At 37.7% G+C, this 17,324-nt stretch overlaps 1 protein-coding gene across 1 annotated transcript in view; it reads left to right on the forward strand.

Annotated features, from left to right (window-relative positions):
• The window catches only part of esco2 (establishment of sister chromatid cohesion N-acetyltransferase 2), a 32,680-nt gene that overhangs the window by 5,961 nt on the left and 9,395 nt on the right, over positions 1 to 17,324 (forward strand). The window contains 7 exon segments of the mRNA XM_052025325.1: positions 1,246 to 2,146; positions 2,149 to 2,271; positions 3,948 to 4,020; positions 5,235 to 5,292; positions 8,550 to 8,688; positions 13,894 to 14,025; positions 14,610 to 14,699. Coding sequence (XP_051881285.1) covers positions 1,246 to 2,146; positions 2,149 to 2,271; positions 3,948 to 4,020; positions 5,235 to 5,292; positions 8,550 to 8,688; positions 13,894 to 14,025; positions 14,610 to 14,699 — 1,516 coding nt within the window.

Below are 17,324 nucleotides of genomic sequence, written 5' to 3' on the forward strand. Positions count from 1 at the left end.
ACCTCAAAGGCTTTTGATACGTGGCCACCCACAGAAATACCTGTTTTCCAGTACAGGTTAACGACAAAGTAGACATCCACTTGATTGCTCCAAAAATCCATACATGGATTGTATGTGACAGACACAGCTATTGTTCTTCACCATTGATACAGAGACTCTCTGCCTCTCCTCTCTGCCTCTCCTCTCTGCCTCTCCTCTCTGCCTCTCCTCTCTGCCTCTCCTCTCTGCCTCTCCTCTCTGCCTCTCCTCTCTGCCTCTCCCTCTCTGCCTCTCCTCTCTGCCTCTCCTCTCTGCCTCTCCTCTCTGCCTCTCCTCTCTGCCTCTCCTCTCTGCCTCTCCTCTCTGCCTCTCCTCTCTGCCTCTCCTCTCTGCCTCTCCTCTCTGCCTCTCCTCTCTGCCTCTCCTCTCTGCCTCTCCTCTCTGCCTCTCCTCTCTGCCTCTCCTCTCTGCCTCTCCTCCCTGCCTCTCCTGAGCAAAACACTGTCAGCACGTTGTTATCTTGCTGTCGTGATGACACCACACACACTACTACTCTACTGTCCATGTCTTAAAGGGACATTCACCAAATAGCAACCTGACTCGGAATATGTCATATGCACAAGTGCAATGAAAAACTTTACTGCAGCAGCATCACTGGCACTGCATCATATAAGCAGCATTCACAAAAAACAAATTAAACACTATTTTTTTTACAAAGAAGAACACAATTAGAACAAATAAAAAGTCTATCTTAGTGCAAAGTTATAAAAGTGGTCATAGTGTTGCTAAACTGTTGTAATTAGGGTTGTGCCAGTTGGTTCAAGAATGGAATGTTTGAAGGGAAGTAATTGTTCTTGAACCTGGTGGTGTGGGACTTCAGGCTTCTGTATCTCCTGCCCGATGGTAGCGGCAAGAAGTTTGTCTTTTTAGAAGTCTTTACAAATTAGTGTCCAGGTTAGATGGAGTTTGTGGCTATCTGTAAGATTTTTGGCAAAAGAATAGAGAGGTTATGTTTGTGCTGGATGCCCACAGTTACAAAGAGATATTTACTTCATTCTCCATTTGAAGTAGCTTTGTCTGCATCTCCTGATGAGATATCCTGATGCAGTTTAGTCAGCTCCATTACTATTCAGCAATTACAGTTTACTATTATTACTGAGACATGTTGATGCTGGAAATTGTTTTACAGTGAAGTGAAATCACTACCTTAACATTGTAAAGATTTACAGTAAAATATTAATTTATATGTTTATCTGTATTTAACAGTCAAGGCTATACTCCCATCAACTCTGCAACATCAGGAACACCGACAAGAAAAAGAATACTTAATTTTGATGGTGTTGACTGTTCATCAAAAATGTCATCACCTAAGTTAACAACCTCATCAAAGTTATTATGTTCTCAAAACGATTGTAATTATAAAGAAAATCATTTGGACAACTGTGCTTCGCCACACATGTTGCCTATTAATGAACATCAGTGTGATTCACAAAAATCCTCTCAACTGACTTCCAATGGAAATGACTGTACACAAGAGTCTGTTGTGCCTCCAAAGTCTTTTTACAGGAAGGAAAAGCAGCTGTATCTCACCCCTCTTGAAAGAAAATTGATCAGTCAGAACAGGCCTTTCAAGTCTGTCACTACAACTCAACAATCTGAAATAGAAAGTGAAAAATCTCAAGCAAAGAAACCAATGGGAATAAAAGAAAAGTTGTCAAATGTTTCTAAAACTCCATTTGATTCAAAGGAATTGCAAATAACTAAAAACAAAGTTGAATCTAATGCCCCTTCAAAACGGACCCATTGGAAGGAAAGTGTATGTTGTGGACCTAAGACCAAAACGCTGACTTTTAATTCGAAAATAAATGGTTTGAAGGTACAGCAAAGGCCTAGAATTCAAAAAGGAGCAGCTTTCTTTTCCACAGGCAGAAAATCTCAGCCCTGGTTCAAGAAGAATCTTCCAGACTCTGGCAACAAATCATTTTCATCTGATCGCAGAATCCAACAACGTAAAAGCAACACCAAAGATGTTGTCAAAGAGTCTGATGAGAAAGATCTTCCACCAGGTGATCACAGAAATGAATTGAATGATAGGATTAATGACAACACTTCTGAAATGAAAACCAAACCAGGAAAGCAAGGAAATGTTGAAAACCTGCACACCTAACTGCCAGTTTAGTCAATGTTTTGCTTACTAAAGAGTTGAGGGTGGTACTTCAGAGAACTGAAGTGAAACAATCCAATTGTCCAATATTGGAGAAGTCATTGCAACAGAAAAATTCAACAACAGAAGTAAGACAGAGCTTGGGATTAAATTTTCTGTAGCATTTTGCCTACATTCAATTCTTGAACTTTTTTAATAATTTAATAATTCTTTACTAACAATCCTAATGTGGCTTATGTTGAAACGTACAAACATTAGGGGTTCTCTTGTGCTATTACAGAACTTGCTGAAGGGGGTGTGTTGATGTTTTTCTACTTGTCCTGATACATAATTGTGAGTAAAATTTAAAGTTGACAGCTCCAGATTCGTGAGGCAGAGGTTGTGCTGGAGTTTGGAAAATACTAATTTAATACTAATTGACTAATTACCATAGCTTTCCACCTATTTCAATTCTGAGAAGGCTGGTGTAAATCTCCTTGTGAGCATAAGATCTCATATTTACTAGACTGGCAATCAATGCCTGGTAGGTGGGGGGTGGTGGGGAGAACAAACTCTGGTTTGTAGAGACCGATTCTGCAGAAAGGTAGAAAGCTTGATAGTTTAGGTCCTGGAGATACAAAAGTCATATGGCTCCATCCTACTTCCACCTTTCAATTATTATATTAAAGTGGTATATCACTGAAGTAGTCTTGCTGGGAAGATTGTCTGACACAGTTCTACAGGTGATCCGATATTGCAGTTTAGGATAGGATTATCAGTTTTAGGCTACCTTGGAGATTGTTCTGTTTAGTTGCTTTTTGCTGAGGGAATCGGAATCCACTTCCCACACTCCCCACAAATAAACACATGAATTTTGACCCCCAAGTGAATTTATTTCTGCTTTCTTGATTTCAGTTTTGGCAAAGCAAATGCTTCCTGACACCTATAACTTATAGACCATTGGGATAGAATTACCTTTCTCATCACGTTCAGGCTCTAAATTCACAGTTGATGGTTTGGACCTATTTGACTGTAGGTGAAATATTCTTTTTAGGTGCAGGATAAAGTACATTAAGAGGGAAACCAATGGATATGTACTGGCCTTTATGCCTGATCTGAGAATGCCTGATACTGGTACAGAGTAACAAGATAATGTCTCTATTCCCCTTTAAAACATTAATTCTCCCTGTTTTCTTATTCTTACTTATTTTTGGCCCTTATTTACTAGTGGGTTGCTTTGTAAGGATGATAACAATTCTTTTAAGAACTGTTCTTGAATATCTTATTGCCATATTAGCCATTGATGGAATATTGGATGACTGGCAAAAGCTGCAGTAGATTAAGAGGGGATTTCTTCTTCTGATGAAGGGAGATATTATGGTCTTAATAGGGAACATATGAGAATATAGAATTGATCAAGATGCGTGTCATCTGCGATAGTCTAGTCTACTCCTTTGTAGCTAACCAAAACTTGCATGCTTACTTGCTGACATCGTCTTTTTCGAGAAAACTAGGCTTGTTAGAATCAAAGAATATTTTCTATTGTGTCGTGTTAACAGGTTTCAATATTGTATATTTGAACTTATTCAGTATTTTTATTAAATTTTGCTAATTTCACACATTTTAAAATTTCTGTCAGAAGAATTATTTTCGTTTCCAGAAATATAAAGTGATGTATTAGAATTCAAATTTGTTCTTGTAATGCACCTTTCACCACCTTAAATCCTGATTCCATTCATAAATTCTACACCTGAGAATGCTCAAATGGCACATACTTAGAAATTAAAATTGCTGTTGATCACTGTTTTATTTTGTATCTTAAAAGAATGAAAATACTCGTGGTTTGAAGCAGAAAGATGAGAGAACTCCACTGGAAGAAAATACTGAAAAAAATGAAGGTAATTTCTTTGTTCATGAGCTCAGTGCAGACTTGGACATTGTGGTGTTAACTTTTTTAGTGATGGTTACTGGATGAGAGAAAAATTTTGCTCTGCATTGATGCTTGCCTTAGTCTCAAGTGAAAAATGTCCATTTCAGAGACACTAAGTGGTTTCTGAACATCATGGATGAGGACCTTTTTAGAGAAAATGTATGGGTGCAGTGATGTCACTCTATTCTGCTATTCAGAGTAGAATTGAGTGTAGATTCACAATTTGTATAGTAAGGTGGGCTTTAGTTAGGCACGGTAATGTAGCGGTTAGCATAACGCTATTACAGCGCCAGCGACCCGGGTTCAATTTTACTGCTGTCTGTAAGGAGTTTGTACGTTCTCCCAGTGTCTGCCTGGGTTTCCTCTGGGTGCTCCGGTTTCCTCCCACATTCTGAAGACATACGGTTTAGGAAGTTGTGGGCATGCTGTGTTGGCGCTGGAAGCGTGGCGACACTTGCGGGCTGCCCCCAGAATATTCTATGTAAAAGATGCATTTCACTCTGTGTTTCGATGTACATGTGACTAATAAAGAAATCTTATCTTAGTTACTAATTTTGGACAAACTTTTAGCAGCATTTGTTTGTAAATACCATATGATGTTGGGGGGGGGGTGGTATGGGGGAGGAAAAACTAGGTGGCATAATTAAGCAGTTACAGGAAACCTGAAGATGCTGAAAATTTGCAAATTGCATCTGCAAAGAAAAATGACATTGATATTTCAGGCTTAGAACAGCATTAGAAATGAGAACTAAGATAACCAAGTAGCTTAAGGCTAGGGAAAAACAGTCAGAGGAGCATGATTACTGAGAACAGATCCTTAAGTCAGGAAGAAGAAACTAATTAGTGGATGATTTACTTAATTCTTAATGCAGAACTATTGAATGATGTCAAAGATCTTAGCAATGAAATAATGTAAAAATATTAAATGAACGAAATAGATAGTGTCCCAATGTTTAGTTCTATTTTATGGAATTTTATTTTATGGGTTGGAATAATTCTAATTTTACTTTTAATTGAAACTCAAACTTTTGAGCTTTTTAAATTTAATTAAAAATACTGTGCTATAAATAATGAAAATACATTTCTTGCAATTGTCGTTACTGACGTCAAAGTATTTGGTTTTGTGATTACACTATTCTTTGGTTAAGCACTTCTTTGCAAATGAGCATTTTTATCTTTCAGGCTTATTGTCAACTGCTGCTGTCTACCCCATTTTCAGTACTCGTCCCGGCAGTAAAAGGTATGGTTGACAACAGGCCTAAATATGTATTCATGGCAGCAAGTTTCTATTGCTAGAATAGCTTTGAAATACTAGCATGTGAGATCACAATACAGTCCTATAAAATTAATCTCCACAATTTTATTGGAAGTATTTAAATAGGTTAAGCAGGTTGAGGCAAGAAGTGGAGACTAAAATTTGACATTCCACTATGCTATGTCAGAGAAAATTCTTTCTAGACTTTGTCAAATAGATAAATATGTTTTTATAAAAATAATAGAACCAAATTCATTTTTAATTGTGGTGGAACAGCAAAAGGATCTTGGAGTCCAGGTAAATAACAATAATTTTGCAGGTTGATAAGGCAATTTTTTTTTAAAGAAAATTAAAACCAAGCATTGGATTCCATTTCCAGACAGACAGGATTAGTAAATTAAATAAATTGGTTTATTATTGTCATATGTACTGAGGTACAGTGAAAAACTTGTCTTGCATACTGTTCATACAGATCCATTCATTACCCAAGGCATTGAGGTAGTACAAGATAAAACAATAACAAAATGCAGAATCAAGTGTAACAGTCACAGAGAAGGTGCAATGCAGGTAGACAGTAAGGTGCAAGGTCATAATGAGGTAGATTGTGAGGTCAAGAGTCCATCTTATCGTACTAGGGAACTGTTCAATAGTCTTATCACAGTGGGATAGAAGCTGTCCTTGAGCCTGGTGGTACGTACTTTCAGGCTTTTGTATCTTCTGCCCGCTGAGAGGAGAGAATGTCCTGGCTGGGTGGGGACTTTAATAATGCTGGCTGATTTACTGAGGCAGCGAGAAATATAGGCAGTCCATGGAGGGGAGGCTGGTTTCTATGATGTGCTGAGCCGTGTCCACAACTCTCTGCAATTTCTTGCAGTCACGGGCACAGCAGTTTCCATACCAAGCTGTGATACATCCAGAGAGGATGCTTTCTGTGATGCATTGATAAAAGTTGGTGAGGGTCAAAGGGGTCGTACCAAATTTCTTTAGCTTCCTGAGGAAGTAGAAGCACTGGTGAGCTTTCTTGGCTGTGGCATCTACGTGATTGGACCAGGACAGGCTATTGGTGATGTTCACTGCTAAGAACTTGAAGCTCTCAACCCTCTCGACCTCAGCACCAATGATGTAGACGGGAGCATGTGCACCATCCACTTTCCTGAAGTTGATGCCAAGCTCTTTTGTTTTGCTGACATTAAGGGAAAGGTTGTTGTCATGACACCATGTCATTAGGCTCTCTATCTCCTTCCTGTACTCTGACTCATCATTATTTGAGATATGGCCCACTACGGTGGTATCATCTGAAAACTTATAGATGGAGTTAGAGCAGAATCTGGCTATGCAGTCATGACTATATAGGAAGTTGAGCGGGGGGGTTGAGGACGCAGCCTTGTGGAGCACCAGTGTTGAGAATAATCATGGCGGACGTGCTGCTGCCTATCATTCCTGATTGCGGTCTGTTGGTCAGGAAGTCAGGGATCCAGTGGCAAAGGGAGGTGTTGAGTTCCAGGATTTTGGAGAAGCAAAGATGCTTTTAAACTTGCACAGTAGCTTGGTTAGACCATTCGTAGAATGCAGGGAACAGTTCTGATCTCCATACTAGGAAAAGATGTGCAAACACTAGAGAAGGTGCAAAAGAAAATGTTAAAAGTCAAGGATTGAGAGCTTGTAGGTATTCATCAGGAAAGACTTGATAGGCATGGGTTCCTTTCTGTGTGAAAGGAGAGATTGTAGAGTAACCCGAGAAAGTTCTCGAGGTTATGTTAAAAGAAGAAATTGATGAAATGCATGTAGAGAAGATGTTTCCACCTGTATGTGAGAACAAAATTAGAGGTTATAAATATGACCATCCAAAAGAAATTTAGCAGGAGCTTACTTTTCTCAAAATTATTAGAATGTGTAATTACTTCCTCAAGAAATAGCTGAAGTGAGTAGGATTGATGCATTTCAGAGGAGGTTAGATAAGGACCTGAGGAAGAAAGGAGTAGAAGGCTTTCTTGAGGTAGATGCTAGCTCATGTAGCACATAAACATGGTTATAAATTTGGGCTGATTACAGTTTTTGCACAGTAAGCACTTTGTAAAACTTTGACAATTTGCATATTGGCCAGTAATGTAAATTTCAAAGTAATAGTAAATTATTGTATCTTAATTAGAAATTATTAAAATCCATTCATTAGCTTGCCACCAGTAACAGCAAATAAAAATACCTTCCCTCTAGTGGAATGAAATTCTCTCATTGCGTAAACTTTCACATTCGCAGCATTTAGGCTCACTGCAGCTATTGCTACAGTAATTGCAAGTTTGAATCTTTGAATTGTGTGAGCTTTTGTATGTTAAAACTATGAATTGTTATTCAGATTATTATTTTTCTATTTCATATGCATTAAATAAATAACCACCTTCAAATTTGGGTATCACTTTTGTAAAGGGAAGTGAAAAATCTGCCGGGTAGCTGAAATTCAGACATTAAGTTATTAATAGAATTAGTATTGCTGACAAAAGTGCTGCAGAGATTTTCTGTAGCCATAAAGCTAATTTATATTCTTTCCTATATCTCTAGATGTTGTGTGCATGCCTCTTGTAAATTTGTATTCAAATTGACTTTGTAGCATTTCAGAAGCCAATCTTGGTTTAGCTGGCCTACATATGTAGGAATCTTTCAGCTTGGAATGTGAATGAAAATAGCAGTAAGTAATTTTGAAAAGAAAAGCAAATGGATTTGAGAGTCTTGAAAAAGGATTGCTAGAACTATAGTTGTAAAATCGCAACATATTCTGGAATTTCAGGGGAATGTTAGGCTGGAGAGGATGTAAACCTTTGCAGTAATGACAGTGACCTTGAAGGATTTACAATTTGTGCTAGAAAGGAGGGTTTGAATACGGTCAAGGAGGGTGCCTGGGAGCAAATTGTGGGTGGGATAGTGAGGCATGAAGAAGGTGGTTTGATGAGAAATCCAGTGCTAAATGAAATGAATAAGTGGAGTGAATACAGTAATGTAAAAGGAATTTGGTGGGAAGAAGGGGAGCAAAGAGGTAAGAAGAATCTTGAAGTTTTTTGAATTTTTAAAATATCCATAAAGTAGACTGACTGATGTACAACTTGGGTGGGAAGTCAAAACACAACTATGGAGATGTTTACAATTATTCTTAACTTCCCCTCCACCCCCTCCCATTAATGTAATATAAACATTCATTTACTAAAATGTTTATTTTCTTAGATCCCTCATTGCAATTTCTTTCTATTTAGATATGAACTGCCGAAAGAAGAAACTGCAGCTGCTAGATCCAGTAATTTTGTTCCTCTCCCCAAGATGCCTTATCATACACCTATACCAAAAAATAAGAAGAAGGATTTTGATAAAGTGCCTTGTGATCAGCTAATAATAGTAAGTTTGAATTGGCTTGGTTTTATAGAATGAAATGGCTAATGAATGGTTTTGTAATGGTTACCTAAAATTAATGCATTAAAAAAAATTAACATAATTTGAACATAGTTTTCTTCAAAGGGTGAGTGAAAATCGATCTGTCTCTCAATTGGATTAAAATTTACAGTAATCCTTGTGTGGGCAAAATAATGCTGGGTCTAGCCAGCAATTTAATAGTGAACTGCTTGTGCTTGCTTGTTCTCATGCAAGTTGCTCTTGTACATGCCCAGGACTTGCCAAGTGACTGACACCACTATATCATTCCATCCGCTCTGTTCCTGAACTTCCACAGAGGCCAAAGGCAACACCCAATCTTGTTGGGATTGCTCAATATTATACCAAGGAATTATCTCTCTGATTTTACACAAGGTTAGACCTAGCAAGGCTCAGGCATGCTGTTCCTTTGATTCTTAGCCTTAAAAAAAAGGGAAAATAAATTGATAAACTACTTCATTGCAATTTTTACTAATTTTGTAAGCATCTTAATGTTTTAATTATCTCTAACTTAGTTACATAACTTTTAGTAGTTCTTAAATGTCTGAATATTTGATGGAGAGTAAAGGTCTGCCCCAGCTTTGTCTTCTGTCAAAGCCTGCTCAGGCATTTCAAAGGTTCATCCTTGGGACTTGGCAAGATTTGCCCTACACATCTGACCCAGGCAAGTGGCTTGAGAGGTAGCCAGTTTGGGTATTATATATTGATGTAAAAAAAAGTTAGAGGCCAAATTTTATTCTTTAGGAGGTTTATTTATTTGTTTCCATCAAGCCTGCTGAGTGTATGTATTTGCAAACACAGCCCTTGCAGAGATCAAACAAAAGCTATTTGCTAATGAACAGAACTATGATGCAAGTTAAGCCCCCAAAAAACAACAACAAAAGCCCTGATGGCTTTGAGAACCATCAATTATTTATTTACAATTATATATACTTGTACAAGTTTTGTATATTACTATATAGGGAATCCTCCTTTCTCCTCCACCCCCCCCCCCCCCCCCCCCCCACCACCACCACGAATTGCAGCTTTTACTTTAGAAATGATTGTGAGGTATCATGAAAATAAATTTTAGATGATTGAAAATATTTTAGTTTGTACATCAGAAGTCACTCAGAAGTGAAGTAGAGCAGAATATCACTGAAGGAACTGGTAGACAATTTCTTTGAATCCCAATGCATGGTTCTGACTCAAAACTTCGACCATTGTTTTACCTCCATAGATGCTACTTGACCTGAATTTCTCCAGCAGTTTGCTTTTTGCTCTAGATTCTAGCATCTGCAGTCTCTTCTGTCTCCAATTTCTTTGAGATTATTGTTTTTTCCAGAGAAAGTGTGAAGCTTGTCAAAAATAGCCTTCTAACATCATTTATATAAAAAAAAGTTTTTGTTTTCTGCTGGTTAATAACTGGATAGAAAGAGAGTGTTAATTCAGGATTAAAGACAAAGTAGAAGTTGGAGTGGAAAGTCAATTACAAATAGCTAATGGAGCAGACCGTGTTAGCCATTTAAATTGAGTATTGAACTAGTATTGGCGAAAGAATATAGAACACGAAAATATAATTAGATAGGACCAGCAAATGAGCTAGTCATGCCACAGGTGCAAGTTATTTAGTGAAAGTATCTTTGTCTTTTTAATTTTCAATATTCGTGATTATGAGATGTTAATGAATAGACAAGTCGTAGTTTATGCTTAGATTTAATATCTAGCCCAATTATCATTTGGGTCTTTAAGATTATGTTGGCCTTCATAACCTTGTGTCAATCTCATTGGATCTGCATCAGCTACCCATGCTTTTCAGATTCTTTGTCTTTGTCTCAAGATCCAATTATGGTTTCCATAATGCATATAGGTAAGTAAACAGAAGACCTCCATTAGTTTCTGCTATTAGGTATTGGATTATCTTGTGATCTAGAATATTCTTTATTCCTTCTTCATAAATAACAAAGATTCCTAATAAATTTCATTAAGACTTCTTATGAAGTGAACTTCTTATACCATGAGAACTTTTTTTTAGTAAACAGCTGTTACAAAACCTCCAGAAGAAAATAATCATTGCAAAGAAATAATTAACCCTGTAACTGGATTTTAGACAGTTTTTTCCTTGTCTTCCAGAAATATTACTATTGCTTCTGATATTTTAAAACAGTCTCTCATAAATCAGAAGCACAATGGACCAAATGGGCTCCTCCTAAATCATGCAATTCTGTAAAAAAAAATTTCCCCATTGTATAGGTTAATTTTTTTATTCTTTATATCCAGAAAAGAATTCATACTGAAAACTAGATACCCTGAATTTAACAGTAAGTGGGTCTAATACAAACATTTCTATAGATTGTTTTAGTCCAGAAAACATTAATCAAGGAGATTAAAATAAAATTTTCAACCTATAACAATTAAGTTTTATTTGAATCTGATTTGGCCTTGCCCTCATAACATTAAAATAACTTAAGTTTTAAAAAGGTGGTCACTAAAATTACTTTTTGACAAGCCGCAGAATAACATGCCAAGGTATTAAAGAATAAATATCTGCAAAATAAATTAAGCATGTATTCAGGACAATATATAGGGAGATGTGAGCAAATGGAGGAGAGCTTGTGGCTAGTCTACCAATTTCTTCCTCTCTAGACAATCTCATTCAGATTTTTAGAATAGTTTTTTTCATCTAACTTCGATTCACAAAGTAATTGAAACCAGTACTGTTTTAGTAATAAATGGAGAAGAATGAGATGTACCTATCAAAAATTACAACCAAAGAAATCCATTCTTGTTGGTTTCACAGATGGAAATTCCTTTGTCTCTTGCTTCGATTTTTATGAGATAGGAAGTTAGTTAGGTGCTGTTTTGTCTTCGGATTGTAAAGTGACGGCATCATTTCTGGATATCCGGTACTATTTTACTATACCCAATTGAAGACCAATGTAGAAATCTAGGATTTCTTTTCAAATTAGCGATTGACTGTTCATTCAAGACCAATTGGCAAAATCTAGGAAAAAGTGAAATATCAATTAAAATTATGGGTGGGTAATAACTGAGAGTAGAGTTACTATTTCATTTATTGAGCCTTTGCAAAATTGAATCATTGTTCAGATATTCAGCTTGATTAGAGGGCCTATTTGGGGTGGGGGGGAATATTATCAAACAGATGTTGACACTGAGTCAAGTAAGGAAATAAGGAGGAACAGAACAAATGATTGATGGAAAACAAGATTTTGGGGAACAACCTTAGAGAGAGGGGTGCAATTTTACCGATGGAATTTCCAGAGATTAAGGGTCTGCAGCTCAAGGAACATCTCCCTATGGTTAAGCCATTAAATTCTGATCAAGATGCTAGAATTACCAGAATGCTGAGATCTCAGAGTTGTAAGTATGGAACTAGAAATGGGGAGGAAATGAAAACAATGCTGAAAACCAAGTCATTGCTTAACTAGAAGCTAGTGCAGGTCAGTAGCACAGGTGATGGGTAAGTAGGGCATAAGATAGGATGTGGATTTGAATGGTCTTCGAATTTATGGAGGATCACAAATGGAATTTCAGCCATATGTATATTAGGGCAGTCAATTCCAGAGGTAAAGGTATGGAAGTGTTTCAGCTTCAAATGAATTAAGGTAGGAGAGGAGCTTTACAAGGGTAGGCATAAGTGGTTGTACAGATGATCTGAGCCTCATCTGGGTTGTGTGGAAACCAATGTTGTGAATGATCAGGTTTTGTTTCAGACAGGTGGTAGGGAAAGGGAGAGTTGGTGGCTAGGAAATGGTTCTTGTAGTAAAGGGAATCAAAGATGAAGACTTTAGTCTTCCCATTATTTAAATGTAGGAAAAATCTATTGAGTGTTGCACATCAAGCAAGCTATCATACAATTTAGAGAGTGAAGAGAGGTCAGAGAAGCTGGTTAGAAAGAGCTGTGTTTTGTTTCCTTGCAGCTGGGTTCAGACATTGTATTCGGAAGGCTGTAAACAGCAGCATTGTGGTTACAAATAGGAGGGGATAAGGATGGATTCTTGGGGCACCAGAACTAATGTTGCAGGCACAAGAAGAGAAGCAATTGCAGGTGATTTGCTTGCTACAACTAGATAAATAAAAATGGACTAGGTGAATAATGATTTCCAGAACCCCCCCTCACATCCCCCACATCCAAGATGGACGAAGGGGAAGAGTTGTAGGAGGTTGGTGTGATCAACTATGACAAAGATGCAGATGGGTTGACGAGTACGAGGGGAGAGGTTATTTTTGCTACAAACTCAGTTACAAGGAGTCTTGTTGCTATCTGTTTTGAAAGATTCAACTGTTGAAATGTCAGTATGAATTTAAGTTCTATCTTGGGACTGTACTCAAAGCACATTGACAAGTATAATCCTGAGATGAGGATGATGCTTTTTGAAATGTGCTTAAAAATAATGAGTAAAGGCACATTCTAACTCTGTCAATATGGACAGTTTCCTTTTCACCATTCTAAGCTCAGATAATTCCAACAGTGATTTAAGTGGTAGAAAAGTTATTTAGATAGGAAGGATGTAGAGGCGTTGGAAAGGGTGCAGAGGAGAGTTACCAGGACGCTGCCTGGATTAGAGAGTATGGATTATGAGGAGAGACTAAAGGAGCTAGGGCTTTACTCATTGGAGAGAAGGAGGATGAGGGGAGACATGATAGAGGTATACAAAATATTAAGAGGAATAGATAGTGGACAGCCTGCGCCTCTTTCCCAAGGCACCAATGCTTAATACAAGAGGGCGCGGCTTTAAGGTAATCGAGGTGAAGTTCAAGGGAGACGTCAGAGGGAGGTTTTTCACCCAGAGAGTGGTTGGTGCATGGAATGCGCTGCCTGAGGTGGTGGTGGAGGCTGATACGTTGGTCAAGTTCAAGAGATTGTTGGATAAGCATATGGAGGAATTTAAGATAGAGGGATATGTGGGAGGAAGGGGTTAGATAGTCTTAGGAGTGGTTTGAGGGGCGGCACAACATGGTGGGCCAAAGGGCCTGTATTGTGCTGTATTGTTCTATGGTTCTGTGATAGTCCTTGTTAATTAGAAACTGGCCAATAAACTGAACTATAATACAAGCATAGATGTAAACCTGCTCTCAATATAACAAGTAAGCATTTAGGGATTTTTTTTTCCTTGGGACAATGCCTTCAAATATCAAGAGCATGACTGCATATTTTCTTGAATTTTGTAGGATGCAGGTCAGAAGCACTTTGGACCTATCATGTGCAAGTCCTGTGGGATGATTTATACAGCAGCCAACCCTGAGGATGAAGTGCAGCATATACAATATCACCAAAGGTTCCTGGAGGGGCTTCGCTTTGTGGTATGAATGATGCTAACATATTTAATCTCGAACTACTCGTATGCAAACTTGCCCAAAGTTAGGTCTTCAAGTTTCTTCAAAGTATATCTGGAATGTAAAATTTAAACTATTGACGTCCCAGGGTATTGCATACTGGGTCAAGATAAAGTATAGTCTTCATGTAGCAATGACTCGATTGTAAAATTGTCAGTATTGTTTTCAAGTCCCTCCATTATCACCTTTCCTGTGATGCCTGCCATTGAATGACACTGGTGAAGGTATATCTGGAGGAGATGATTAAAATCTGAAATAACAGAAAAGGAAAAGAGAATAAATGTTAGAGATGTGTGAAGTACAAGATTGCAATGCCTAAAATAATTGAACTTGGTATTGAGTCCAGAAGGTTCTTGTGTGCCACATCTGAAGATGAGGTGCTGTTCCTCATGCTTGCATTGAGCTCACTGGAACAGATCAGAATGAGATGAAGAATTTAAATGAGGACAACCCTTTGTCACTTAACCACAGCTGTTTTGCTTTGTTTCCCTTGAATTTTTGAAACCTGAAGAAAATGCAATATTATAGAATATTTCTCTTTAATACTACAGGGATGGAAAAAAGAGCGTGTTGTGGCAGAGTATCTAGATGGAAAGATAATAATGATTCTTCCAGATGATCCTAAATATGCTCTCAAAAAGGTAAAAAGGCACAGTAATAATGAATTTTATTTTCCAAAACTAAGTAAATTGGCAATTACTTAATTTTCAACAGGGTGGCTTGGCTACACTTGAACAAATTAAGTTGTACAATCTATTCCTTTTAATTCTGTCATTTATTTCAAATCTGCTGATTCATTTTTTTGTACTTCAGTGTGTTGAAGTGTAGTTGAAATTATTGAATGATTCATTAATGTATATTGACACAAGTGCAGTTAAATGAATTGTTCTCTGTCTCCAAACTGTGTTGGATGCAGTAACTGCTGTGTTTGCCTTTTTAACAGAGATAAAGTTCAGGAAGTTATTGTGTATTGTTTTGGGATATTCTGAAGAAGTGAAAGATACTTGTAAGGAAAGTTGCTTGAAGAGAGGGAGTGGGGAATAGTATAGAATATCTCCAGCTGGTGAGGAACTTGGGGGGGAGAGAGGGCAAGTGATTTATTTTCCCAAATGTGCAGAGGTATGAAGCAGGGGAAACATTATATCATGGTACATCTTCAGAGTGTTAATGTACATAAGCTTGGTCGGCACAGTCTTCACCAAATATGATATGAAAGCTAGATTGAAGGATTGATGTGCCAAGTTCCTGGAGGAATGGCATTCTGTCGAAAAGTATTGGTTGCTGGACCACCTTGAAGAAGAAAGAGGAGTCAGAGATATATGACTGAGGAAGATTGTTCCTTTAGTTTGCATTGATATCATGACATAGACTTTGCAGAGGTGTGGGGGAGGTGCAGGCACAATAACTGTAAAGGAAGCAGTTAACGTTAATTAAGCTGGGAGTCCAGAATGGTAATTGATCAAGTGTCATGGGGTGAAAATGCAAAGTGATAAGGCTTTTTTGTCAGTTGTTTGAAGAAAGATCTGGGGGAGGGGAAACTAAATAAATTGCTCCGTTGACTTTTAAGACAAAAGTAAACACATCTCTTGTATTTGTTATAGGGAGGAGGAGAAAAGTGGGGTTTGAATAACAATTCCATCATAGCATCGTTAAGCATACCAAAAACAATCCACTGTGCTTCGAAGAAACCCATCAAACTAAAGTAATTGTGTCACAAGGGGATATTGGTCAAAGAGAGACATTTGAAGTATTATTTTTTAAATGGGAAGATAAGGCAATGATTTTGTGAGGGAACAATGCTTGATATCTCATCAGCTGACATGATAATAGAGCCTTTAAATTCAGAGATGCACGAGATTAGAATGACCTTAAGACTGATTTTGGAATAGAAGGTGACTGAGTATATGGAATGCTTACTATATTCACTATTCTGGTTCTGGCTGTTTTTCTTATTACACTTGAATTAAGCTCTACCTTCTGGATTATCTGCCAGCTGACCTACTGCTCTGGCTTCCACCCCTCTGCCACTCTAGTATAAACCCTCCCGGGTAGCCCTAGCAAACATCCCTGCAAGATATTGGTACCCCTCCAGTTTAGGTGCAACCTGTTCTTGTACAGATCCCATCTGCCTTGGAAGAGATCCCAATGATCTAGGTATCTGAAGCACTCCCTCCTACACCAGTTCTTTAACCACACATTGAACTGTACTGTATTCCTACTTCTGGACTCTAGCAAGTGGCACAGGAGCTTGCAACACTAGAGGTCCTGCTTTTTAACTTTCAACCTAACTCCCTAAATTCTCTGTGCAGGTCCTCATCTCTTTTCTTGCCTATGTAGCCTGCTCTGTTATTCAATAAGATGATGGTTGCTCTTTTACCTCTGCAACATTTTCCTGCATTGTATCCTTTAATTTTCAGAAACATTGATTTCCGTCATGAATATAGAGGAACCTGGGAGATCTCGTACAAGAATCTCTCATTCTTATTAGCTCTGGAGAATTAGGTTGAATCTGCTTAAGCTTTATTTTAGGACAAACATGTTATTCCAGGAATCAATCTGGTGAGGCTTTGTGTAGGGAGACCAGACTTGGACACTGGGTGCAGTCTTGCCTGACCCTCTATAGAATTTAAGTAAATTATCTTCCCTTGTGCTAAAATGCTCTTGAAATAAAGGCCAACATGCTCTTTACTGATTACTTGCTGTATCTGCATGTTAACTTCCAATGATTTCTCATACAGGGTCACCTAGATTTGCTTGAATATCAATACCATTCGATTGATATAGATTTGTGCAAAGGCCCCAACTGTTCATAATCCTGATGATGATATGTTCTGTTTATAAACCAATTCCTTGTCCATGCAAATAAATTACCCTCAATCAGATGTTCTCTAAGTTTGTTTAACGATCTCCTGTGTGGCATCTTATCAAAAATCTTCTGAAAGAACAAACACCCCACATCAACTGATTTCCCCCTAATCTACCAGATCCTCAAAATTAACTCAAAATGAAATAAATTAAATAGAGAGAAATTGATCTAATAGCTGTTAAGAGGACATGGTTGAAATATAACCAAGTCAGTGAATGAAAAGTTCAATGGTACTTGATGTTTTCTAAAGCTGATCAGAGTAGAAGAGGAGATACAGGTGGTTCTTCCATAATGTATGTTTCCATAACACAAATTGGATATTAGACAAAAAATGAATTGGGGAACATGAATTGTATAGCACAGGTTGAATTGATTATAATGTGGTTTCGATTGGGAACTA

Source organism: Pristis pectinata, chromosome 10 (assembly GCF_009764475.1).
Source record: "Pristis pectinata isolate sPriPec2 chromosome 10, sPriPec2.1.pri, whole genome shotgun sequence".
NCBI classification, from domain to species: domain Eukaryota; kingdom Metazoa; phylum Chordata; class Chondrichthyes; order Rhinopristiformes; family Pristidae; genus Pristis; species Pristis pectinata.